This window comes from Rhea pennata, chromosome 7 (genome assembly GCF_028389875.1).
Source record: "Rhea pennata isolate bPtePen1 chromosome 7, bPtePen1.pri, whole genome shotgun sequence".
NCBI lineage: Eukaryota > Metazoa > Chordata > Aves > Rheiformes > Rheidae > Rhea > Rhea pennata.
In genome coordinates this window covers 39,574,722-39,599,794 of record NC_084669.1, presented here as the reverse complement: position 1 = coordinate 39,599,794, position 25,073 = coordinate 39,574,722, and the positions used below count along the sequence as shown (strand labels likewise).

Sequence of the window (25,073 nt, the reverse complement as noted above, 5' to 3'; positions counted from 1 at the left end):
GCAGCAATGGGATCCTCAAAAGCAGCTGCCCTTTCGGAAAGAGCTGGATTATACACAAAACACTTCTCCAGCAGTGAGAGGCTCTATTTCTACTGCCACTTATTCCCCAAAAGAGTGTTTCTTATCCTCTCTGTTGGCTAAGACAGCATATCTTTAGTGCCACGTGATCAATGCTTTATTGCCTGCCAAGTCCTAGAAGGGAAAGTGGATGGATTTCACAGATAAGATCTCTGATTTCTCTCACAGCCATTTTACCAGAAATACTGATTTGCCCTTTCCTCTGGTAAACTGCAAGTCAGAAGCAATCTTAAACCAACAGCACTGCATAGGAGAAAAAAAAAAGTAGATGCTGCCATCTAGGTTACCTTTTAGGGTCATAAAAATCCATAGCCTTTTTTACTTTATTATACGCAGCAACTCGGAAGGGAATGATTTCCACAGAAGTCAGGCCTGGTGCCATGCTGAGGACCTTCCCTCCCTGCGTGGGCTCGTAGAGGTCCTTCTTGGTCTCCGGGTGAGGCATGCCTGCAGGATCTCGGCCCACTATGTAAAAATTGGCCCCAGCAATCATGCGAGCCCGACAGTGCCACTGCACCTGTGGAGGAGACACACAAGAGCTGTAGTTCTGCTAAGGACAGGTATTCCAGTGGAAATGCCAGGGAAGGGAACCGATCCTGATTCATTTTTGTAGTGAACTGAGGCAACAATTTGCTCTTTGAACACCCAAAGAAGGTGCCCATCAGCCGCCGAACCCCATTTGTGCAAAGGCAGGGTAAAACTGCCCACGTGTCCCTCTTTTCTTCTACAGCCAAGGATCTCCCTGATGTATTTCTACTTGCACCCACTGCCTCTGTTCAGCTTCACTCCCTTCTCCTTTTATTTGCTACTTGGGCTGTGGTCAAGCCAAAATGCAGACAGCCCGTCTGAAGAAAGTAATTCAGAGTCACCAAATCTCCCACCCCACTCCTCTGAGATGCTGTGAGAATAACACTAACAGCTGTAGAATGGCTGTTCGAGAAATCTAACTCCACGCTAGCTCATCTCCTCAGATCACCTGCTGCTGGACAGACATAGCACTGTGTTCAGTTTTTATCAGTCAGTGAGTAGCTGCAGTGAAACGAACAGGCAGCGATGGGCTTGGACTGCTTGCAAGGGAGGTTCTGAGTCAACTGGTTTTGTCCCACCAGATTAGGGACAGAAGGGAAACCACTGGGAGTATCCAAACCAACGAGCATCCCTATCCAACAGGGCAGATGGTCACAGGGATACAAATCGCTGTTTCCAGGCCCATTTTTCGCCAGCTCTCCCCACAGCTTGTAGCTCGCTGAGCTGAGGTCTGCTTGGAGATGGCTGCTGAATGAATCGAGGAGGGAGCTAACAGCAAGGCAATGACTAGCGACTCCCTGGCCTGCTGCTTTCTGGAGCTGCCCCGGGAATCCGGCAGCGGTCCTCCCCACTGACTGACTTCACTCCTTGCAAGCAGGAAGGTTTGAGAAGTGCCATCACATGGCAGCAGCCAGCCACTACATTACCTCTGTGGGGCCAGCATAAAGCATGGGAGAGGGAAAGATGGCAACGATGGTCGACTTGGGGTCCAGAACGTGCTCCTCTAGCACTGCTGCATGCTGCTTCATCCGCCACTCCAGCGGGACATCATCATCTTTGGTCCATCCTCCCAGGGGGTGCAGGAGGAGCACAGGGTTTTTATAACCCCTCTCCAGAAGCCGACGCCGCGTGTCCTGCATGAGCAGGGCATGCCCGTTGTGCACAGGGTTGCGCAGCTGAAATGCGAAGACAGCATCTAAAAAGGAAAGATTGAGAGGGTCACAGGCTTGCTCAGGGGTTCAGACAAAGCACTCAGCGACAGCAACTTTATTTGCACATCATACACATTCTGACGTGGTAATATGACAGCAGATCCGCTGTATATCTTATCTTCACATTAAAGAGACCTTAAATAGCTTAGGTGAGTGTCTGCTATAAGTGTAATGTCTATTGATCATTCTGTAAGGTTTTTTTTCATTGTACAGCTCTCCTTTGGGGCTGATTACAGTCCCAGCAGCTCTCCTACAGACAACATTCTTCATATGTCACCGAGGACAAACTTAAACCTATACTGAGTTCCTTGACTTCTGAAGTGATCTGTGCCTTCTCAAGTTCAATGTCATCTTCAGGAAGGCCAAAGCTTTCTCCCTCTTTGAATATTGAGTTGAAATGACTGTTGAGAAGGCTGGCATCTTTGCTGCAGACAGGTTCTACTGGAGTTTTCCAGTAAGTAACGAGATGGAGCTCCAACCCAAGAACACTGCTCCTTAACCAACATGGTGTCCTGTGGTGAGAAGTTCTCATCTTGCACAGGGCAGATGGTCAGGCAGAGGCTAAAAAACATTCAGTGTAGAACTGGCCACTGTGAAGAGTGTGAGGAAGAACAAGGAAGTTACCTGAATCGCCGAAGGGGTTTCAAGTTCCTTTGAAACTGCCCAGGAAATACTTTTTATGAGCCCAGGCTGAGCCATCTGAGTCATTCTAGTCATCAAAATACGTGAACAAGTGCACAGAGACATCACTGCATGAGAGGCCTTAAGCTCTGCAGTCCCTGAACTAGCAAACAGCGTAAAGCTGCTTGGGTGGGCCAGGCAGGATCTGCAACACTATAGGGAGACTTCTTCTGCAAAAGAAACTCAAATCTAAAATTCTCATGTGTGTGCACGCTTCAGAAAGACAAAACAAAATCCCACAGCAGCACAAGGAAACGACCAGATTGATACAACACAGAGGAGTGGCAGACATGCAAGGAAGACTGTGCCTCCGGCTGGGCTGTCACACAGTTCAGATTATGAACTTTCAAGCCACGTGAGCCCCAAAACGAGGGATCTTTTTATGAGAAAGAAAGAAGGGGGGACTTCACAGTTCCCAAGTCAGCCCTTCTGGTGACACATCCTCCATCCACAGCACAGCCCTGCTGCTGCTTTCGATCCTGGGCCCCCTCATGGGATGCAGAAAAGAGACAGCAGCACCGCATGGCAACTGCTTTGGCCTTAGAGGTGAGGGCCAAAAGAGTTAAAGTCACACACCATGAAACTTAATAAGCCTTAATGTGTTGATACTGCAGGAACACTACAAAGCCCATAGGCTGGCCTATGTGTGGTGGTGAGAACAAGTCAGGTGGAGCTGTCACGTGTAACAGGAGATTTATTGACTCTAATTACACAGACTGATGTATAGAATCGAGCTCACCAGATTGCATTTGTTTATTTAAAACTTTGTTTTGCAGAAGTGCCTTTTGGCCTAGGCCAGGGCGGCAAGAGCTGTTTCAAAAGAAGCCTCTGGGGATCAGAAACATCAATTCTTAAATAACTGATTGACTTAAGGGGGTAAACTGCTTAGTGTCTTTCAGCCTAATTGCTTCACAAGCAGACTGAGGGCAGGTCATGTTTAGAAACTCTTCTCCAGGTCCTTTAACCTCCTGTTTCAGAACACAAAAGCCGATGCTGTTTTATAAAGCAACATCATCCACAAGACAGTGCAGCAAGAAAAGCAAAATAAGAATTTATCTTTAGGGTTAGTGAAATGCCATTATCTGGTCAACTCTCTGGGCATCAGCAAGTCTAACAACTCAGCCAGGGGATTTTTAGTGACCACAAAATCCACAGACAACGGTTCCACCGTGATCCTCAGTCACCACCAGGAGCCAGGACCAGCCTGCAAGCAGAGCAGCTGTGACAGCAAATCCAAGAGGAATTTTCCTCTGTGCTGCCCAGTCTGACTTCGCTCTTCATCAGCTCTTCACCTATACTTACTTTCATGCACAAAGGCCAAGCAGACAGTGCCTCTATTCTAAGTGCTCTAGGTGTGGAAAGAGAAAATGCGTCTTGTCAGGGAGGACAGATGAGTCAGCCTTCTACCAGTCCTGCGTCTAGAAAAGTCCATTTCGGAAACAGCCCATCCCAGGCCCTGTTCTTAACTTGGAAGATTCACATCAGTTTTTGGTGCTGTGCTCTGCATGCTGTTTCTGTACTCCCCACCTGTGTACTGCTGGTTCAGGAGCATACAAAACCACTCTAGCAAGCGTTGAGCATTTGAGAACGAGCCATTGCACACCACCCATGTTTCCTAGTGTCAGGAAAGATGGCAGGAGGGCAGACTGTGTTTTATCTAACTAGAAAGGCATAGGAAGTAGGAAAATAGTTGAAAACCTTCAGAAACAAAGCAAGTACATCAGCCTGTCAGACAAGGCTGTGATGCACCATGTGGCTCTTACCATACAGCACAAATCACAACTCAGTTTTCCCAGGAGCTTACCTTAACACTGTGACGATAGAGCTCCACAGTTACAAAATAAAGGCATCAACAGTAAGATTTTCTGGTAAGAAGGGGAGGGTCATTAGGTATTAATCCAGCTGAAGTTGATAATACAAAGGTAAGACTTACCAGCATTCATTTCTCTAAACTTCTGCTTGAGATTCAGTGGTGTCAGGCGGTATTGGTCCAGTCCATCGTTCCATTTGATCCTCTCCAGCACAAGGAGATCTCCACCAACCAGCCAATCTCCACTTTCCATCACCATCTGCAAATTATACTCATGCGCATTAGCGAGGAAATATTTCAGGATAGCAAAAAATCTCCTCTCATCTCATCTCATCTTTAATTTGCCAGTCTCCTTTGAAAAGTACTTTATTTAGGCATGAGTCTTCTTATATGGTTATCATCCTTTCAGTTCAGCACACTGTAGGCGGAAAACATTAAATTGACAATGTGAAACATATGTCGTAAACTGTGCGGCCTGGTGGTGGAGGTGAAAGCAGCAGCGGGGACTGTCATCTTCTCCAACAAAGTTCAAAGAGTGCATGACACTATGCAAGGTGTGTTGCTGGAGCAACCCCAAACATTGGGTTCAGAGGATCTCTTCAAATAGCCTCCTGCCAAGTAAGGATGACGAGGCCCCCGTTAGATTGCAAAACTGAGAACACGATGTCCTTAACCTGGGTGTTGGCTGCTGCTGAAGTTAACCTCCAGTAGCACAACCAACTATAAGCCACAACCAAACCAGATTAAAAAAAAACAGCTCTGCTTTGCAACTCCCAGGATGCCCAAGGTGGATTTCAGGCACTGAGTCTACAATCATATGAAGAAAGACATCAACTAACAGGGAAGGACCTGTCTGCCACAGGACTTGTCTGCTGGGTGCTAGATTCCACACTGGAGGCTGAACATCTAGAAGCTACAGCATAAATTCTTTCTTCATCTAACGTTTTGCTTTTGCACAGCCTTTCCACGTGGTAAGCACTGATCTGGTAGTATTGCCACTGCTGCCAGCTGTCCAGCAACAACTATTGAGTGGTTATTTTTAAGACAGTTATTTTAAGGTGGGAGAAAAGAATTAATATGGCTTTGGCTTTTCTAAAATTCAAGTAATTCAGTCTAATCTGCAGCACATGAGCCTGTCGCTTTGCAAGAGATGTCCTTTGTACTGTCATAGAGAGTAAGTGGGAAAAGATAAGCTATAAAAAAGAAACAAACAAAAAAAACCCTAAAAATGTTGGTGAAGATAAAAATGAATGAAAGAAGCAGCTCCTCTGCAGGATGCTTGTTTTCCTCTTCATCCATTTGCACTGCATTCACAGTCTGACCAATGCTCTCATCAAACAATAAGTACAGCGTTAACATTTGCAAGCCAAAAAAGTCCACCTCTCCCGTATACTTTGGAAGTAGTGGTTCTCAAAGAACAGTTCTCTGCATTGGGTTCTCAGAGCAGACAGGACACCCGCAGCACTGTCTTGAGAAAGGTTTGACTCCTCAACCCCCCGTGGACATTTCTAACCCTCACCAGGTTTCTAATAGCAGAAGGGGGCATGGACAAACCTACTTTGACATGCGGGTGTTTTGGACAGGTGGTCCCCCAGATCCGGGCACAGCGCTCCTCCTTCCTGTGTTCAAAGTACTCAGGATTCTTAAGGATGGCAATCTTCCGCCCTTTGTAGGTGAGTGTAAATTCATTACAGCCATTGAGGCGCTGTTTATCCTCCATGGAAATGGGCAGCACAATGGGGATGCTCAAGTTGATAATGCCATCTGGTAAGAGAGAGCCAGATGTTAGCCTTCTAAAAAGACCTAAAGCATTGGAAATAATAGCACTAGATGACACTGGAAGTGTCCTGACACTACTTTGGCCTGACTGCAAGAAGGAGGTAGAAGAGGCTGGATGGGGCAGGGCACAGAGCACAGCTGATGCATCAACCAGGGGTTTTCAGTAGCATAAAATCTTTCCTTGGGGAATGGCCACATTTTACATTATTAGTTCAGGGACTCACCATTAGTCATATAAATTCATTCACTGCCCAATTTTCTTCCCACTACCAATAAATACTGATGTTAGTGAAGCAAGAAAGCTCCACAACTTAGGCCCAGAGATGCTTCAAAGACATTTGGAGTATTTCATTATTCTCTGGATTCATTGGATGCTGTAAGTTTATCTCCCAGAAAGATTTGTTCTTTTCCAAATGGCTTTCCTTAAAGTCTCTTTGAAAACTGAAAAGCACTTGGAAAATTTAATCATGGATACTCCTTATCTCCTCCTCCAGAAAATATTCTCCGTTAAGACCATTCTGGCTTAATTTTCACCAGTGACCTCTCCCACAACATAGAATATTCGCCACACTTTACTGTCTGCACTTCTTCTAAATTGCTTTTTCCAACAAGGAAGTAACAGTCATGTTTTGCTTTTTTTTTTTTTTTTTTTTTTTTCCTTGATGTCTTTATACTGCCACTTTTCTTAGCTTATCTCTGTGGAGTCTATTTTTAATTTATTTTTTGTGTGTGTAGAGCCTATACTTGCATGTGTGGTTTCTTGTTTCAGCATTTTCTTTAAATACCATGAAGTTATGTTGCTTTCATTCCCCCATTTCCCATCCTGAGACTAAGATCTTCCCATTTCTCCTTGGACATCCTAATATTAATATACAATAATTAGTTCCTTCTGGGTTTTCAATCATAAGCAAGAATGAACAAATCACTGATTCATTTTGCTCTGATCTGACTGAAATTATTTTGGACCCTTGAGATTCTTGATTTGGTGATTTTTCTGTGAAGTAGATTTTTCCATTTTTATTAAAATGTTAATATTTACTTCCAATTCATGACTAGTTATCACTCATATGCAAGAGAGCAATTTTCAAGCACCTTCATGAATAATCAGATACCTGTAAGTATAGTCACGTCTGAGCCAATCAGGTAAATTATTCCTTAATTTTACTCCATCTCAAAGTGCATTAATTTTACAAATGTGAGATGAATCAAATCACAAAGGTCAGAATGCAATCATTATCGACTTTACACAGTTAAATAATATTAACCAGTAATCAGTCAGTAAAGTCAGCATGGAAAAACACAGATTGTGTAGCCAACCAACCATGTTGAAGCTGAAGATCTCCATATTCCATTTCCAAATGCAATATGCAGAGTAGCTATTGGTTTAGCGAATAGTTACAAATTTATACTATTAGAATTGTTGCGAAGACTGGTCAATAGAACACGGGGTTAACCAATTGAATCAAACAGGCAGCAGCTGTTTCTACTCTTAGAATTTTCATTATTTAAAAATGGCAAGAAAATTACTGTATAGGAAAATCTCTAATTGCAGTAATTTCCACACAATCTCAAAAACAGTTATATACATACCAACTAGAGAGGGATTCTTTCCTGGGAGAATGCAAACACAGTTAAGATAATTAATTCTCGCAAACAACATTTACAGTAACAGTTCCAAGAATCAAAGCTGTTCAGTTAACACCTCGGGCAAACACTGCACATTTCGAGGCACAGTGTCTCTTTGCATGTCCTTACAACACATCCTAAATATGACAGGCAAAGCCTGGTGCCCTCAGCATTTGCTGAAGCACCCACTAAGGGTGGAGGTTGGGAGATGTTCCTGGGAGGCAGTAGAGGTATCACAGCCAAAACTCCAGCTTTCTCCCAAAATGTTCAACCAGTTGAATCAGGACTCTTGTTTTCTGATATAACCTGATCCTTCTGCAGCATGGGGGGAGGAAGCAGGGAAGACAGTAGCTACATAGTCTCTGTTTACTGAGGTTTACGTTGGATGGGGTAAACTCGGAGTGGGAGCAGCCCTGAGAGAGATCACCAGGAATATGGGGGATGTCCATCCTGGGGGTTTTATGGCTCAGCTAGGCCAAGCCACATCCACCCTGACCCAGTGCTGGTGACTCCTGCTGTGAGTAGGAGGTGGAGTAAGGGCCCTAAGGTCCCTTCCCTCAGAGCTGTGATGGTGACGTGATACTTGTGAAGCACCAATAAATCCAGTCCTACCATGGGTCATTTCTGCCTGTATGAGACATAAACATCATACAACAGCACAGACATTTCTTCCTCACATCCATCATACTGAAGCACTTCACTCAGGATGGGAAGAGGTCCATAAGGATAATTTTTTTTAATGTTCTTGTACCCAGCCAACTAATAGCAATACCATTGCATGATTTACTGCTGAGAGCATGGAAAATGTCTGTTCATCACCAGGTGACCAAACAGAAACTCTTCATGTTTTTATAAGAGATAGAGACTAATAGTTTGTCCAAGTAAATGCGCTGTTCACTTCTTGCCCAACATCACCCTGTGGACCTAACAAAGCAGGTCCTGAGTTTGGGAACCTCTGTGGAGATACTGTGTACCTGGAATAGATGTCAATGCCCTCTACAGCAAACATCCTGTTCTGGAAGGTTACTGCATCAAAACCTGGTGCCTGGGCTTTGTCCCTGACCATGTAGAGCTCTACAAATACTGACCAGTGGTTTGAAATACAGCTGCAGATCTGAGAGGACCTGTGCTCAGTAAGCCAACAGGTTTGTGGGTTGTTTTGGAGGGTATTATCAAGGTAGGCGTACTGCCACTTCTAGGGGAAAGGCTCCCTTCTGACTAGCTGCTGCAGATGCAGGACCTTGTCTCCTCTTCTCCCCGCTCTTGTTGAACTTGGCACAGTCCCAGTCCTGGTGAGCCTGAGTCCCTCCCAACATACACACTTATGGATGAGCCTCCAATGCAGAGCACAGAGCTCTGGGGCAACAGTCATGATGGGGCACCTCCCAGACCTTATTAGGCACAACAGACAACTCAAAAATGGTAGATCTGAGTCTGATAACAAAGAAATGGACTTTTGAACATAGTTTGCACACTGAGAAGGTAGTAAAAAGGTTACCATATGTCAGAGAGCATAAAAGCACTACGGAATGCCACATACAGACACATCTACAGTCCAACAGCAAGCGCTCCTGAGCTAAGCACTAGCTTTATGCACGCTGCACAGTGTCCAAGTCCTAAACAGCAGCAGCAAGCTACTTCCCTATGTGAGTATGGCAGAATAAGGATCCTGTAAAAGGAGGACAAGATTCACCACAGGGAGTCATTCACCAAGATCACAAACCCAGAAAATTAGATACTGCTCTTAGGTCTACAGAGACTAACACATGCAGCCTCACTGTGTGCATGGCTTCAAAGTCACAGCATCAACATCTACATCTAAGAAATGAGACGGAAATATCTATTGTTCCAGTCTGAGTTGTTCACTGTCATTGCTTGAATACTGCTTGCCATGGCTAGGGATGAAGAGACCTTTATTAAGTTGCGAGTAAATCTCTAAATCTGATTTATTTTAAGCAAGGAAAATAGGAAAAAAAATACATTAAATCACACTCTGCTCCTGTTTCAAAGGTACAGTTCCCCTCTTCTCCCTCTAGAAACTGAGTCTGGCATCTCTCTGCTCATTTGGCTTTCATTTTGCATCTGTATTAACTCTGGTATAACTGGGCATGAAAAGAGTTACATAATGGCTGCTCCAACGTTTGAACAGCACCGTGCAGGATATCTAATCTGTGACACAGTCCCTGGCCACAGCACAATGAACTTTGTCACCTTTTTATACGCTTTAAAGCATTTCAGAGCATAGCTTCCTCACTCCTTCAATCCTTTACGAGGCCTTGTAGTTAACATTCAAGAGGAAAGAAGGGATTAGAAAAGGATTGAGCATTAACCTTTTCCACAATACAAATGACTGCTAGAACGCAGTGATTTAAACATGTATCACAATGTTTGTGGGCTCCCTGCCAGTATTAACACAAAAGTGAAGGGAATCGTACCATTCAGCAAGGTGCCAAAATGGATCACTTGCAAGTACTCTGCCTCACGCATGAAGCCAGTCAGCGGAGTGGCCCAGCCTTCACTCAGCACTTGCACCCATTGCAGATCCAGCTGCAAAACAAATCCAGACAGCACTCCTGTTACTAGGTTACACCTCAGAGATTGTTCTTCCTTCCCTTCCATTACAACAGCAGTCTCATTAAGCTGTTTCTGTTTTGCTTTAAAAATAATACATTTGTAAACGGGGGGAGGGGAACGCTTTGTTTTGTTTTATTTTGTTTTTAAGCTGGATCAGCTCTGGATCCTTCCATAGCACAAGTGTTTGTGGGGCCACACTAACACAGTCAGGGAGGTGGCTTGTTACAGTAACGGGCAGAGACAAGGCAAGAGTAAAGGGCTGAAGATCAAGACAATAACTTTAGCTCTTCATGACATGCAATCACAGCCATACAAGGACACAGCAATCAGAGGAAGAGGACACCCTTTAAAACTGCCCATATTGGAGCTTCTGCCCTCCAAATAGCAAAACAATTACTGAATCACAGTGCTGTATTTGCACGCAATGGTACCTTAGTGATCTCTAAGGATGGTAGCATGTCTGCTTCAGCTCGGACAAAATCAAGTTTATTTTCAGGTACGAACAGCTCGAGAACATCCTTAATTGACGACTGTGGGACAATGTTCTAAAGGAGAAAGACAGAGAGCAATCTTAAGCAACACACTGGTTTTTAAACATACACCAAAAAGTTAGTATCTGAAATTAGGTTTACAAGGTGCCAGCAGTGGTGGTAAAAAATGACCTACTTGTGTTTGTAGGAGCTCCACAACCTGCTGAATACATTCAGACACTGATGAAACATTCGTTTTCAATACTAGTTCAGGAGATTCGGGCTTCTCATACTCTGAGTCAATCCCCGTGAATCCTATGGACAATTAAATTCAAACTAAATTTATTTAATGTAATACTCAGTGACCTAGAGCTGACAACAGTGAACAAACAGCCAGGAAGCATTCAGTCATACTGAGTACTGCAAGTGACACTTGTGACAGTAAGATTAGGGAAACGGGGTATTCTTGTGTGGTACAAACAGTCTCTATTAATCCACCTTCAGAATTTTTCTATCTACAGAGCTGCAAAGATAAGCTATCTAATGGTCCTGAAAGCAAAAGGCAAAAAAAGAGATAGCTCTTCCATACCTTTGATCTCTCCAGCTCTTGCCTTTTTGTATAAGCCCTTCACATCTCTGCTTTCACAGATATTTAGGGGAGCATCTACAAAGATCTCAAAGAAAGGAAGACCAGCTGCTTCGTGAATTTTCCGTGCATTTTGACGATCCTGTCAGAAGGAAGAAGCGAAATTGTAAGAGATTCCACAGTTCACAGGGCTGCCTATCAGGCTCTGACTTGCAGCCAGCACCTTCCTACTGCATGCCACTCCCTAGAATTCAACACAGGTAAATTCATCTCTGGTAAACAATTATTACGTTTAAACTCGTTTTAATAAGGGCTTTTATCTCCTGTCTCCCTTTTTACAACTTCGATCTGTTTTCAGCTTTTTCACCTGAAACAGCAATAAAACACCTTCATTGAGTAGAACAGCAGAACTTTAGAACGTGAATAATCATCTATCCTGTGTTAAAAAAGTAAGTATTTGCATTGGCTCAATAATGGCAGCTACCTGGTATTCTCAGGAAGCATAAAAACCTAATCAATATTTCTTCAGATAGAGCATTTATAGAACTATGAAAGGATATTGTTCTTATGCCTCTTCTCTGCCTCCTGGGGAGTTAATGGTAGGAAGCTCTTTAGTGAGATTTTAAATTTCATTTAGTTTTTAACAAATTCTGAATCTTTAATACAACAAGGTCATACCAAATCACTCTCCAGAAACTTGTCCTGATGTTGTTTAGTTCTGTACAGCTGTGGTATGTTACAGAAGAATGGAGAAAAAATAAAAGAGGGTCTGATACATGAATTCCTCTACATAAATACCTCTTTCCTAGGAAAAGTCATGAGATTAAGGCTGCCCAGGAAAGGGCAAAACATGATGCCATGAGTTTACCTTTGCAAAAGGAGAAATAAAGCTAGTTATGCAGACGAGTCCAGCATCAGCGAACAGCCTGGCCACCTCCGCAATGCGGCGGATGTTCTCTTCACGGTCGCCAGCTGAGAAACCCAGGTTTTTATTCAAGCCATGTCGAACGTTATCACCATCCAGGGAATAGCAGGGGATGCCGTGAGAGACCAAGTACTCTTCCAGAGCAAAGCCAATGGTTGTCTTACCAGCGCCAGAAAGGCCTGTTGGAGACAGAAAAGTGAGGCTCAGGTTACCGTTCAAAAGACTGAAAATGACACTGTAACCTAGTCCCTCAAGGGACACTGGTAACAAAACTCCTTTCTGAAGTTTCTTTATGAAAGAATGCGGTAAGGAAGTTGGACTCATCTTTTTAGTGTACAGTTACTGCCACAGAGCTCTGACCAACTCTTCTTACTCAAGGGGTGGCATTAATGCCTTGAGAAAAGCTGGTATCTCCTAGAATCCGGAGGGGTTCAAGTGAACAGTGTTGCAAAAGTACATCCTGCTGGGCTGTGCTGGGACCAATAAGCACCAGTAAGTGACGGAGAGCCTGAAGGGAGGCTGCTGTTTGTAAGGCTCTCAGCATCTTCCCCTTCCTCCCTCTGTTCCCCCTAGAGACAGCCAACTCCCCACCCAGAGCTTCCTGCAATGGCTGCTTGGGGTCAGACAGGCTCCAGCAGCAGCAGTTGTCCCTCTCCATCCATGGACAGTGTTTCTGCACCACCTGCACCTACAGGTCCGTGCAGGCAGAAATAGGAGGGTGGTACAGGCTAACAAGACATCTTTACCACCCGCTTCCCCTGCAGTCAGTCTGCCCAGTCCAGTCAGCTAGAAAGTCAGTGATACTAATGAGGTGGCTGCTTCCCATCCCAGCTCTGTCCACTTGCACAAAAAAACAAATCAAACCAAACCAAACTACTAGCTGTGCTGGGGAGAGGCAAATGCACCTGAGGCACCAAACTCCTTCCTTTTGGGTGGCGATCCATGTGCTGAAAACTCCTTGAGATACAAGATGCTCTTGAGTTAGCAGAGACACCACCTCCAAACAACCTCCAACCACCTCCCGCCTCTCTCAGGAAACACTTAGCTTTGGAGAAAATCCTACAGAGGTATCATCATCTGCTCACCTGTTTTTGTACTCTTTCCTTTGCACCTACTATTGATAACTGATGGAAACACGACCTTGAGTTCGATGGGCTTTTGGTCTGATGCAGAACAGTCACGTTTGTGCTGGACAGGAAAGCTGGTTGAACACAGATGCCTGCTGCTGTGCCTTTGATTTTCATAGCACAAGAGACTAACAGAGAGCTTTCCTGAGCTGGCAAACTAGAGCACTCAAGTGTCCTTCTGTTCAGCCCATATAGCCCACGAAATGCAATATCTTTCCAAATAGTCTCTTGAAATTAAACAGATAGTAACTTGGGAGACAACTGTATATTTTAAAGAATAATTATCACTAAGAGAAAGTCAAACTTTTCATACAAAGGATCTCAGAGTGATACTTGAAAGAGAATGAAATTGGCCTGGATAGATCTTTGGCTTCAGAAATGACGCTGAAACAGATTATACATTGGTCTTCTTTTAGTAAATAGAGAGCATATCAAAAGAGGACTCTATTTTAATTCACCATTTAGCATATAAGCTGATAAGAACACAAATCAGAATGGCTCTCCAAGCCTTTCCAAGTGTGTCTTTCTATGTTTTCTGGGAGTCAAAGAAAAGTTACTGATATTTAACAAGCAGAGAAACAATTGGACAAGTGGCAAAAACTAAAGCCGTTTAAATAGCAGTGGAGCAAAGGAAACGTAGCTGCCACTTTCATGAGGCCCTAATCACCAAATAATGAGTTTGTCTTTCAAAGCAGAAGGGCAACACATCAGAACACGTATCAGATGAGAAATAAAATAAAAAACCCTCAGTGGGTCTAAACAACAAAACACTTAGAGCGCGACTCACTCTATGAACATGTTTATTCTTAAGAAGACTGCGTTTAGCGGCGAACAAGGTCATTTTAAACACAGTAAATGTAGGTGTCCCAATGAATTTCCCATTGATACAGAATGAAAGTATCTGTATATTGTTCAGGACAGTTGTGGGAATTCTCTGCCAGGGAACTAGCAAGCAGAATTGGAGGCAAGGCTTCCTCAGCCATGCACCTGGGAATGAGAAATGAGACCCTAAGGGTTTTTCAAGGGCACAACCAAAGGGCCCAGCCACCTGGAAGCCCCACTAACAGCTAAAATGTTTAACAGCTAAATGTTAAAAAAGTTAGTTTCAGGTTGCAGCTGCCAGAGAGAATATTTTGTCTCATAAATATGACACATCAGTATTTCCCACGTGAAAAACAAATTGTAATTTCCAGTTCCTAGGGAACACTGACATTTCCTGAAAACCCCAAATCTCCACATCTAAACTTCTCTCCTCATCTTACTCATTTTTGCAAATGGGTTTCCCACGGTATCTGACTGTACCTGTTAGCCAAACCGTGCAGCCTCGAAATCCACCTCTGGTACCGACAACTTGTCCTCTCTTACTTCTGCTGACGTGATGGGCTTGGTAAATCACATTGGTTGCTCTCTGATGCAAATAAACAACAACAACAAACAGAAAAAACACTTCTGTTACTTTGTTGCACTCTGTACAAAAGAAAACTTTCAGGAAAGATTTATATAAGAGAGAGAAAAATTCATTCAAAAAGCAATCAATGCAAACCATACTGGCCAAAGCTGGTAATTTGTTAGAAAAGGAAAAATCACACAGAAAGCGATTTGCTTTTGGTGTAGCTGGATTTATTTTTGCACAACATGTCTTTGGGTTATTTTCTGAAGACAGTTTTCAACTTTGACCCTCTCTTCCCGGCTCAAAGCCTGTGTTGCAAAAATACTTTTGCATCTCCTGCTGCTGCTGCTACAGATAGAAGAAACTCTCCTGGGAAGTGACAGCAAAGGTGCATTCACTTTGCTGTCAGGAGACTGATACTCCCTCTGACCCACAAGGAAGGGCATATAATTCAAGTGGAGATATAGACAGCAAACTCCCTGTCTTTTCTACATTAAAAAAAAAACAGGTAGACTTGCACATTGTTTTAACTGCACTTGCAAAACAAAAGCAACTTAAGCTGCCTAGCTGTTTGCCTTGTTGAATGTAACATTGCTCCTACTAAATGCAACTGTGTTCTCTGAGGAGCAAAATTTCACTTTGTTTGTCAGTCCTGCATAAATGAAAACTGGGAACACAAAGCGTCCGCTCTTGCCACCGAGAGTGAAGGAAACGTGACCTCCCCAAGGCTGCTTCAGCAGTGTCTCCTGGCCCGCCAGGGCTACCTGACATCTAACTGCTGTGCTGGCACAACAGCTCACCGCTTCCTCTGCTGGCCAGCGAGGCACAGATTAAGACAGGCTTCCTTTTCCCTTCAGTTTTGATAATGTTACTTTATTTAGTAAAGACGGTTTACATGTGAAATATCCGCAAGTTTCTTCTTACGCAGAATGCAGGGCTCCAGCATACATCCCAGAGAGAGTCTGTACTATCAAGAAGGGTTTTACTCTTCATCGCTGTAACTTACTGCCACACTGTGTTAGGAGGTCTCACTAAACCAACTGCACAAGCTGGCTTCAGGCATCTTTACTACCTTCTTTCTTATACGGGTTGCATTTCTAACAGAGCAGGCCAAAGGAGAAGTCTCAAGAGGGAGACAGATTAGACATACTTTCTTCCCAGCCAGTTCTACACCGTCATGGGTTTATCTGCTTCATGTTGTTGGCGCAAAAGTGAGGTCTGTGCTTTTCCATAATCTCCACCTCTTGCTATATAAAAGTATTTCTACATCTAAAGCCAAAGCAGGGAAGTGATTGTATTTTATTTGTCCAATATTTTTTTATAAAGATACATATATACATATATATATATATATATATACATATATATATATATATATATATATATATATATAAGAAAAAAGAGGAATGGGAGAGACAATAAAGTAAAAGGTCATTTTCTTTTTTAAGTGAGTTAGCAAAATAGCCTGATGGTTTTTTCCTTTGATTGCTATGCCGTTAACATTTTTAGGATTCAGCAAAGGAACAAGTGTTCATTAGAAAACTGGTATTTTGTATTGCCACAGAGGGCTCGGCCTGCCCAGAAATCTGGGCAAAAAAATCATTCCCAAACAGAAAAAAAAAAAAATTTGCCTTTCCTCTCCTGCTTGGATTCTTATCTTTTTTTTCCAAAAAAGTCAGCATCCCAACAGAGATTGACCCCTCACACAGATTTAACTGTTATATTCAGAATTTCATGCCCGTTTTCCATTCAATTTAAGCAAAATCTTCCAAAATTAGCTTCTTCTTTTCTGTCTGCAAGTGAGAGGTGTAATTTTCCATTTGCAATTCCTTGTGGGCACACTGAACAGATAGCAAATTTAAGAATGTTTTAATGTACTGGTAAGAATAGCTGTGTCCAAAGAAATCATTAGCATAAATCTTGCCTCCAAAATCAGCTTTAAGCAAGCCTAAAAGTCAGTCCCACTATTGTGAAACTTAGACAGAAAGTGCTCTGGGATGGAGAAATAATTCCTCCAGAATTACCACAATGTGATTGATTCCCATCCTTGGGACTTGTGTCATCATCTTATGACTTGATGGGAAGTCCCAGACTAAAAAAGCTTTAAGGGCTACTGTCTCACCCATCTCAGGCGACACATTTATCCACTCTGGGACTCTCAGTTCCTATTTTCACTGTTGCAGCCAGCGGAGTGGATCCCGGACTTTGCTTCCCCCTTCCACAGTCATTTCAAAGGATAAAATCAGTGATCTGGGTTTTTCCCAGGTTGCTACTACACAGGTTCAGTAGTTCTGCTTCTTTTTCCTTTTTCTTTGCAGGCAGCTCTTCCCTGCTGCTCGGGAAGGAGGAAACTGCAAACATCTCTATCTGACAAGTCTCAAGACATCCCTGCTTCTGTCTGGTGAAGTCCCAGTGCTGAATCATTTCCCGCCCCCAGGAAACACCTTCCTTCCCCATAATAAGCTCTCATCCAGCATCACCTCTCTGAATGCCAGTACCAACACAGTACCGCTTTTCTCCAGTGCAAAGAAAGAGCCCTTTATAGACCTGAAGTCATTAGCTACACAGCTGAGACAGTGTCCGAAATACAAGACCCCAGTGTACACTAACGGCGCTTGTCAAATCTCACCACCCTACCGTGAGTTTTGCAACATGCTGCGGTGTCCCCAAAGCCTCTGCTCCTCAAATCAAATGTTTAGGAAAGCATCCCACACTTAATCCTGCAGGACAAAAATCTCTCCAGGTTTGATCCTCCGAGGAAAGTGGAGATGTGACCGAGCCGAATGCATCATGACGACTCAGAAATAAAAGGCAAAAATAAATAACTGATGGTTTGGGAGGGGGACAGGGTGGGGGGAAGGTCAAATGTGCTTTTTTAACTTGTTGAGCTTGCAAATCTGAGACAGCACCATCATAGTCTAATTTTCAGTGGTCGCCAGAGTCAGCCTTAAACATCTGAAGCTGGACCTAAGGAACACATGCAGAAGATATAGCTGCCACAATGATCCCTGCCCCCAAGATACAAAGGCATGTTTTGCATATTTTTCTGCTGATTAAGACTTGGTACCATTCTGAAATTACACGTTGACAGGCCAAGGACCATCAACAGAGCACAGGTAGTAAATTACTGCCCCAACTCACCCCATTCTTACGGTTTGCCACTACTCAGACCTGCAACAAAATCACTGCTGCACAAACCTCAGCTGATAATGGCTCTGTGCTCAAGTGCAAAAACTCCTTTTCCAATATGAGGAGCAGCTATTCTGCAATGTGTTTGCAAACCAGGAGAGGTGAGGCAGGTATTTCTGCATGGAGAAACGAAACACGCTTCTTCATCCTTTTCCCCCTTCTCCAATGTGACAACACACTTACTTCTTCATGAGCAGTTTTCTAAAGTGTTAATCTGCTGGCTCTGGATCTATCCTGCATAGTATCAACCACAATAGTGTCTCTTCCTGAGCAAGACTCAGGAACCAGCACATTCCTAGGAGGCTGACGTAACAAGACTATTATGGTAGAAGTGCATGTCAGCATACTATAAATCTGCACTGTGCAAGTATCTTGGAGCTTTTCTCATCATTAAATACATTTTCGAAATCCTACAGCACTTTCAGACCTCTCCTACCTGCAGCTGGATACTAAATCCCTATGACTTTTTAACAGTGACATTATTAAGAACGCAGAAAAAGGCAAGACTTCTACTACATCACACATCTGAAACTCTTCCTAACCCCCAATGCAATACTTTGACACAGACTGTCTCAAATTCTTGTGGTCAGATATGCAGAAAATAAAAAAGGCAAAGAGAAACACAAACATTTTTGCTTATGGATGAACTGACAGCTTGTTCCAAACAGAACAGTTTGTTCATCAGGAAATACTGACTTCCTACCTCATCATTCACAATCTCAGAAGCAGCTTGGGAAGCCAGCTCTGAAACAGGAGCAAACAGAGCGAAGCCAAAATAGTCAGCATCAAAAACAATCACAGACAGCCTGAGACAAACAAACCTTGGAGAGATTTCATCTAGAATGAACATACACTCTAAGTCCGCTGTGATGCAGAGATAAGTAGTGGATGGGGTTTAATCAGACTCAAGGCCCTCCTGCTAATTTTAGCTCTCAGTTTTAATCTTTTAACTGTGAACAAAACACAGATTGAGCCTGGGGACAAAGACCTCAAAACACTTTTAAAAGATAAAGGCTTCCAATCCTCATCTCAACAGAATCATGACTGAATTTCAAGTCCCACAGAGGGACAACGTAGGGGCACTGCTAAACATTCCTTGCAGTAATCTAGATCACAGAAGTGATGTTTTGGAGAAGAGCTTCTTACTTCAAATTCAGCACAGCCTAGGAACAAGCAGCAAGAGATCTCTGAAGATAGGGGATTTACCGGTTCTTGTTTAAAGCAAACGCTGCAGCATCCAAATAGGATTGCAAGGAAACAAATTAGCTGTAACGGTACCGCGGCACACCAAGCCAACTGTGACAGACCTTGTTCTAGCAGCATCAACATCTCCAAACATGGAGCTAGTCAAGGCTACCCCAGCAGGACAAGATGCTTCCCTGATTTGTGAAAGCAGAGTACGTGCAGAGATGAGAGGCCTTTCCTTGGTGCATCTCTTGAATAAACAGATAGGGCCTGAGACAAGAGTCCATCACAGCATAGAGCTTTTGGGAATCAAGAACTATCAGTGTCCTCTGCTCCTAGAGCTACTGCTTCTCAATTCATGAGGTCCAAAGAAGTAATCTCAACTCGCCTCAAGTATTTGCTTGTGAAATGGAGCAGTTGTGCTTGTCCACATAAATAGAAGGTTGCATGAGACCATTCAAATGAGAGATGTTATCAGGAACCATCTTCTCTTCTCACGTGATACAGCAGAACCACATTTGTTAGGAGTTGAATGACTGCACAATTAACAGAATATGCACTAGACAAACATCTCGTTGATTATCATCCCAACTAATTACATGGATGATTTGCCATCTTTCATTAGAAATTCAAATATATATCAATTCCATTGCCCTCAATCACACCGGACAGTTATCTCTGGACACAAGGTGGTATTCTCCTCCTGCCCATTTCTACCCACTTCTTTAGCCAGCACTCATGGGGCTACATAACAAGTGAGACCATAGTGAGAACTACCTATGCGTGCCACATGCTATGGTGGGCAGAGCAAAGGAGCTGGAAAGGAATGAGAAGAGATGTGAGGTGACCAGGACTGCCTGTTTAGCAGCAGCCCTCATGGGAGACTCAAAGGATCACATAAGTGCAGACAACCTCCTCAGGCTAATATTTGCTGAGATGTCCACAGAACATGTGGAGCTCTCTTCCACTGTGAAGGAAAGAGTTGTCATTAGAATGCACTATTGGTCTTTACAAAGACCAATAAGGTCTAAAACAATGCTCTTATTGTTCTTTTTAATTGCCCTTTCTCCCACTAGCCTTCATTGTGGAAGTATCTCTGTCTATCTGGTGTATTTGGCACACACTTGGTCCTGGAAAAAGTCCAAAAGGTAAGAACCACAACTCATGGCAGACTGTAGGACAATCTGTTCCAAGGAGGAACTCCCTCATGAAAGTATATTACAAATCTGCTGAAGAACTATGCCAACAAAGAAATATTCTTGTAGCACAGTGTTATTAAGAGCACATTAGTCACACATTTAGCTCACTTAACAGAAGGCTCAGCCTTGTAAGAATGCAGTTAACATCTGACTGGTGGCTGCCAGCATTCACAGCTCTGGGGAAACTCTGACCCTACAGGAAGGGTAGAGTCAGGACTACCCTCAACCACATTTTTATTTATAGGACTATCGCCCATCACTAGGAATAAAAGCATTCGTTTTTTTCCAGTTGAGCAGTTAATATATGCCCTATTTTGGTACTCCAATCTTACCTCTTTCAAAAAGGAATGAGAAGCTTTGAAATATTTTTCAGCCAATTGTACTGACAAATGGTAAAACAGACTTTTGAAATGATTAAACAAGCTTATAAGTTTAAAGTCAAACACATGCTTAAATCTCCATAGACTGATCTAATTTGTCTTTTAAAATCCCCTCCCAAATCCTATCATCTTACTGACGAGAGTCTTTTGTCATATCAGTTGAACATGATGCATAAAAACTAAGCTTATGTGAGTTTCATAGAAAATAGGTTTCTTCTACTTGGGCAATTCCCGTGGTTGGTCTCGAAAATGGGCAAGTTGCCATCTCTGAAAAGAGAAAGCGTCAGTCTTCAACACGGGGAAAATAGCTTTCTGCAGAACAGTCATTTGCTGTAGAATATTAAATGTATTATACTCTGAAGTAAAGGAGGACAAGAGTAAAGTGGTGGGTTTATTGTGGAAAGTCAACTCTTTACATTCATAACTAAGTATGATGGAGAAACCTTCAAAGTCTCTGCAGTCTCATTTAGTTCTCAAAACCCTAAGCTTATAGACTTTTCCCAAACTTCAGTGTAATTAGTTGAATGGGCTAAGACCATAACTGCTTCAAAATCAAGCCCAGGTAAAATCCCCAAACAGACAAAGTTACCCTGGAAACTTCACCCGTCCCATCACGACATGGAGTAAGGCTTGCAGGTCCAGATGGTAAACGAGGGACAGGACTTTTCAAGCACCCACATCCTCCGGTATTTGTCAGGAAGCCTCAGTCACCTCAGAGCACTCACACAGAGCGTGTTGAGTCATGCAGCATCGTGGAAGATCTTCCTGCTTCCCTCGCGATTCTCCCTTCTCCATCCTGCAGGCAGGACTCTTCTCCTCTCCCACCATTTGTAAGTGAGCAGAAATCACATTTGGACTGCCTGACATAGCCCTCTCCCCCATTCCCCTCCTGAAGGGCGAGGGGGAGATTTGTACCTGCTGTAGAATGGATTCATGCTTTTATTTTTTTTTTAATTTTGGTTCAGCAGAGTAATACAGTGATGTGTCAAAAAATACCCTGTACAGCAACGGGTTTCCTGAGCTCAAGTTGCCAGTGTTTGCTCACACCAGGCAGACTGTTGATCTGGGATCCCTTTCTTCATTCAGTGCTTGGAGTAAACCAAAGCAGACCACACTTGCTCCTTGGCACACGCTGACTTTTACGCTTGTTCATTTTGGCATTACTACACCAGCCTCTTTCCTCTGCCAGCAACGTAGCACAGAAGATCTTAAGGAGACTAGCAGAGACATCCTAGTTACCTGAAACAAGCAGTCTTTCAGCTTGGGGACAGACGGTTTGAAATGCCAAAGATTACTAATACACAAGGCTTTCAAAGTGGACTTAGCTAATTTTTCTTTTCTTTTCTTTTTTTCTTTTTTTTTCTTTTTCTTTTTTTTTTTTTAACTCATAAGAATTTTTAAGCTCTTGGCAAGATCCTAATTTTTTTTGTACTAGTTTGCAAGTTTCAGGTTCCCAGAATCAAGTTCGATACAACCTTGAAAAAAAAAAAAAAAAACTCTATCTCAATGTACAAGCTTGTGTTCCATTAATCTTGGAAATCAAACAGCCACTGATTTCGAAAAATCAATGTATGACTTCAAACCAGCAGGTCAAAACTGACATTAAGATCTGTTTTCCTGAAGCCCACTCAAATCGAGCTTTTCTTTTTCCTTTGGAAAGATGATGTTGCTACTCTAATTTAATTAACACAGTAAATTAACAGTAAAACTAGTGAGTCATCTCGGGCTCCTGTATTTTCACAATGAATTTTGGAAAGCTGGGACAGGTGTTATTTTAGAAAAAAAAGATCATTCTGTCCTCTTTCCAAAAATCACAAAGGACAGCTGCATGCGTAAGAAATATCTGACAAACAGAACATCTTGCCAGCTACTAACAAATGTAACAAATGCAACAAGAAACCCTTCCATGTCTTCCCCATTTTTTTGCTCAAAGCAATTCTGCTGAATTACCTCCCATAAACGAATCCATTTTGACAGTTTGGCTCAGGCTCGTTTTACAAGCAATAGGTTTTACATTGAAAAGGGAGAATCACTTTGCTTTTGATGTCTGGGATCTGCTCCAAGGCCTTTTTTGGATCATGCCAATAAACACCTGATGATGCCGCAGGACTACTGACAAAGCAAAAACAGGTTATCGTGCAAAAAAGACAAACATAAATCAGATAGCCACTGAGGTATTGTGGATTGAATGTCCATAAAAAAATTTATCAAGCAGGTCTACTTAATTGTTAAAAACATACAGACGGTGTACCTGGTAAACTGCCAGTATATCCAGGTCTCAGGGGTGCAGAGACATGATCGACAGCCAGTCTAGCTGCTTTGCAGGCTGTAACTACAGCAGCGTGGGAAACACTTCATCAGAATAAAAGAGCACACTCCTTGCTCCTCTACCAGGAAAAAGCACCAAGTGCACATGGCCTGGTTTCCCTATCTTCTTTCAGAGAAAGGTATCAGGTTATGAAAAGAGCAAATGAGGTACCAGTCACCCAGGTTGCAAGAAAAAACGGAAAGGAGGTCAAGGTATATATTTTGACTATACAGTAACTTTGGTATCTAAAAATTTCCAGGGAGGAATTTACTTGCATGTATTTTTTTTTTTCTTGAATTGAGATTTAGGAATTTAACTCACGGCTTGTGGCTTCTGAGGCAAACCAACCATTTTAGACATCCTATCTCTTACCATGGCTACGCAGGTACCCCAGCCTTAGAACAAGAAAGATGGACAACCAGACCTTTACAGGACCCCTGCATCAAATATCACGGAAAGAACAACTTGCAATACAATGTCAGGAAATCAAAAATTGAGCTAAATTTTGTTCAGTTATAGGAGACAAAGACGTTAATTCTGCTGTTCGCTGTACACTCTTCTAAGCTTTAACCTTTGTTTCATTGCAGCCATCCCCAAGCTGAATTTGTCCCACAGTGGAGCAAATTTGAATTTCACATTTGAAGCTTTGTAACTATCCAAAGATCTGAATGAAAGGATCCAGATATAGCATTTTTTTTTCAAGATCACCTTAATTCCTTGTCATCTTTTGTCTGAAAAATGCTTTACCATGAAGGCAGACTGAAATTCCACATTTCTGAGCCACTAGCAGGTTTTGATCCTATAGACACGTAGTGAATAAATGACTCTCTTAAGATCATACCATCTCATCCCACCCACCCAAGTCACCTGCGGCAGATGGGCCAGATGCAGTATCAAGACGACCAGGCCTGATCATCAGGGAACTCCACCAAAATTCTTGTCATCTGCTCACCCTCAGCAAAACACAGTTAGCCAATGTGCAAGAGCAATATTCTATTTTTATCAAAATCATTTACTTTAAGAGCTCACAAAATCAGTTCAATAAGCGTAAGAAAATACAAAATGTAGCAATGGCTTTGGACCATGATTAACTTATCTTTAAAAGCTGAATCAACATATTAGCAATGCTGTAAACACAAAATACCGCGAGCCGCATTCAGCAGTTCTATGCCTCCATTAGCTTCCGTGAATTTGCAATAGGTTTTTAAACTTGAGGCTAACAACTAACTGTGCATAAGACCATGTAGGTGAAGGACCAACTCCATCTACTGCTAAAGAAGAAAGTAGATTCTTTTTCCTCTCCCCAGACTAATGTAGGTTGAATTGAGCCTGTCTCAGCCCATCCATGTTACCTTGTGAGTGGATACATAAGCCGCTGTGTCTGGCTCCAGCCAGCAACCACTTCTCTGCTCTCCTGAAAAGCAGCATGAGTATGCCTTCACAAACCCGTGTTCTGCTCCACACAGATCAAAGACAACCACAAATCATATGGGAACAGGATACATGTTGTTAGCAGGCCCATCGTATCCCATCAGGAAAGAAATTTCGTAACTTTTTTGAGAAACTCTAGCAATTTCATACGCAGTGGGAGCTACAGGATCTACACTTCAAGAGGCTTCATCAGCTATTCAAATATAAATTTCACTAAAAGAACTAATCCTCTTGCTTCACTTCTCTTCTACAGGACAATGCCAGCAGCCTGCTGACAGAATAAACTCTTACAATGTCAGGACCCAACCCCTGTCACCAAAGCAGGCAATATTGCACAGTCCTCTTGCAAACAAAGCCCACATCCATAAGTTCAACCACCGCCCACCTCCTGTCCTGGATGTGCTAACTAAACAAGAAAATATTAAATTTGTGATCTCCTCTGCAACCAAAGTTCTGCTCCGAGACACAAACCCAAGAGCTCGGTGTTGTAACTGTCCACTGCTTCTCCCCATCTTCTCATTCAGTATCCAGGCTCGATGCACAATCCTCAGTCGGATGTTTTGCAACCTACAGGCGCTTGATTTGCAATGTTACTT

The 25,073-nt window shown here is 42.9% G+C and overlaps 1 protein-coding gene across 1 annotated transcript in view; it reads right to left on the bottom strand.

Moving 5' to 3' along the window:
- The window catches only part of PAPSS2 (3'-phosphoadenosine 5'-phosphosulfate synthase 2), a 34,286-nt gene that overhangs the window by 2,653 nt on the left and 6,560 nt on the right, over positions 1-25,073 (bottom strand). Inside the window, exons 2-11 of the mRNA XM_062580786.1 lie at positions 14,698-14,803; positions 12,212-12,447; positions 11,347-11,485; positions 10,954-11,072; positions 10,719-10,832; positions 10,149-10,260; positions 5,867-6,072; positions 4,432-4,567; positions 1,533-1,801; positions 366-595 (exon numbers count right to left, since the gene is read on the bottom strand). Coding sequence (XP_062436770.1) covers positions 366-595; positions 1,533-1,801; positions 4,432-4,567; positions 5,867-6,072; positions 10,149-10,260; positions 10,719-10,832; positions 10,954-11,072; positions 11,347-11,485; positions 12,212-12,447; positions 14,698-14,803 — 1,667 coding nt within the window. The remainder of the gene's footprint in view (positions 1-365; positions 596-1,532; positions 1,802-4,431; positions 4,568-5,866; positions 6,073-10,148; positions 10,261-10,718; positions 10,833-10,953; positions 11,073-11,346; positions 11,486-12,211; positions 12,448-14,697; positions 14,804-25,073) is intronic.